This window comes from Fonticula alba, assembly GCF_000388065.1.
Source record: "Fonticula alba strain ATCC 38817 unplaced genomic scaffold supercont2.18, whole genome shotgun sequence".
NCBI classification, from domain to species: Eukaryota; order Rotosphaerida; family Fonticulaceae; genus Fonticula; species Fonticula alba.
The window spans coordinates 152,399-154,232 of NW_009242988.1; the positions used below are offsets into that span (position 1 = coordinate 152,399).

Below are 1,834 nucleotides of genomic sequence, written 5' to 3' on the forward strand. Positions count from 1 at the left end.
GTCCTCGGAACGGACAACCCCCCCCCCCCCCCCGTGGTAGACGCCCGATGTGGTGTGCATGGTGCGCTCTGTGTCCGGGTTCATGTCCCCTGGGGCGTGTTCCACGCGGGGCCCTCTTGCACCGGCAGGGCGGGGGGGTCATGCCCGCCGGTGGACCTCACGATCCGGGCCAGCTGCATGTTGTCGCGCGCCCGCTCGCTGGCGATGATCCGCCCTCGATTGGGGCCCGGTGCCGGTCAGTCGACGGCCACACAGGGGGGGTCCCATGCTCCCAGGGGGGGGGGGGACCAACCATGTGCCGGTCTTCGATGGACACCGGTCACTGTGCATGCATATGCCGGTTATGTTTGTAGTGATGGGGGTTTGCCCGCCTCCCTCTGGGGCTGGGGGCGCCGCACTGGCCGAGGTCGGCGACGAAGGCCGTCCGGCTGGCGGGGATGCGCCCTATGGCGCTGGCCATTGCCCGGGCGGCTGAGGGGTGGGCGGCCGCCGGGATGATGGCGACGCCGCTGGCCGTGTTGTCCTGTCCGGCGGTCGCTCCCCCGGCTGGGGGCTGCGGCCCCGGGGGCCAGGTTGCCGGCCACGACCCGGGCATGCTGGCCGTGGCAACTTCTCCGGGCCGGGCGCATGCCGGACGAAAGCCTCGCCGGCAGTGGTCGAGGCAGACGGGCGGGGTCGGACCCGGGTCGGGGTGTCGAGCGCCGCGAGTCGCACTCGGGAGGGGGGTGTCTTCCTCCGGTGGTCCCCGGGGCCGGCCCCCCCCCCCTCCTCCCGAGCGGGCGGCCCGCGCGCCGGGGCCCTGGTGGCCTTTGCCTCGGGGCAGCCGATGTCCGGCTGGCGAGCAGAGGCCGCCACGAGCGCCGCCTTGTGGCGTCTGGCAGCCAGGTGTGGCCGGTGGCCGGTGGCCGGGCCGCCGTGTGACCGGCCGGGTATCCTCTCGGTCAGCATGGGCCCGCTTGGTCGGCGACCGGCGGTGCTGGCCTTGCCGCCGGCTGGGCCTGGGACCCTGGCCCATGGTTCGATGTGAGCAGTCCGGGCGATGGGCCCATTCGCCGGTGGCTGCCTCGACCTGGTGCCTGCGCGGCCCGGGGGATGGGAGGGGGACTCCCTCAGCCGGTCGGGGTGCTCGGTGGCTGGGCGCGAACGCCGATGTCCGAGTGGACGTGGCCCGGTGTGGGTCTCGTCGAGTGGGGCCCTTCCTTCTTTGTGCCGGCAGTGGCGGTGCGCCCGGTCTCTCGGGGCCTCTCCATTGCTTGAGGGTTTTTTTTCCCCCTGGGCCCTGGGTTTTTTCCCGCTGCGTGGGGCCCATGCTCCGGGCCTCTGTCCATGTGCGACATGGGCGGGCGGTCTGAGTTGAATGTGTGTCGGCCGTCGCCCGGCGGGCGTCCCGTGTAGCGTGGCGCACTTCGGCGTTCGGCCGTGCGCGGCGAGCGTCCCCCGCACGGGTTGCTGTCTCCACGCACGGGCCGGGCATGCTCTGCCGGAGAGGGCGCAGTGTGGCGTGCGGGCTGCGCAACGGCGGCCCAGGCCTGTCGGTCATGCGAGGATGGCGCATGCAAGGTGCCAATTGCTCCTGGGGGCGGTGGTGGTGGCAGTCCTGCTGGGCTTACTCCCTGGATTCTTCCTTGAGACCATGGCAGCCAGTGTGTGTGTGTGTGTGTGTGTGTGTGTGTGTGCGCGCGCGCGCTCGCTCTGCCGGGGGTACGTGCACACATGCACACCCACACCCACACGCATACAGACGAGGGGACTTCTGAATGTGGCCGATGGCTGGCTTGCGCAAGGACAGGGCGGAGGCGCTCTCGCGTCGGCAGGTGGGCCGCCCCCCTCGGGC

The 1,834-nt window shown here is 72.2% G+C and overlaps 1 protein-coding gene across 1 annotated transcript; it reads left to right on the forward strand.

The window, feature by feature from the left end:
- Nucleotides 1-446: 446 nt before the first annotated feature.
- H696_06108 (hypothetical protein) lies at nucleotides 447-1,027 on the forward strand (the record flags this gene model as incomplete). Its single annotated transcript, XM_009499870.1, has 2 exons — nucleotides 447-602; nucleotides 824-1,027. 2 exons carry the CDS (start codon nucleotides 447-449, stop codon nucleotides 1,025-1,027), a joined length of 360 nt encoding a protein of 119 aa, XP_009498145.1.
- Between the last annotated feature and the right edge of the window lie 807 nt (nucleotides 1,028-1,834).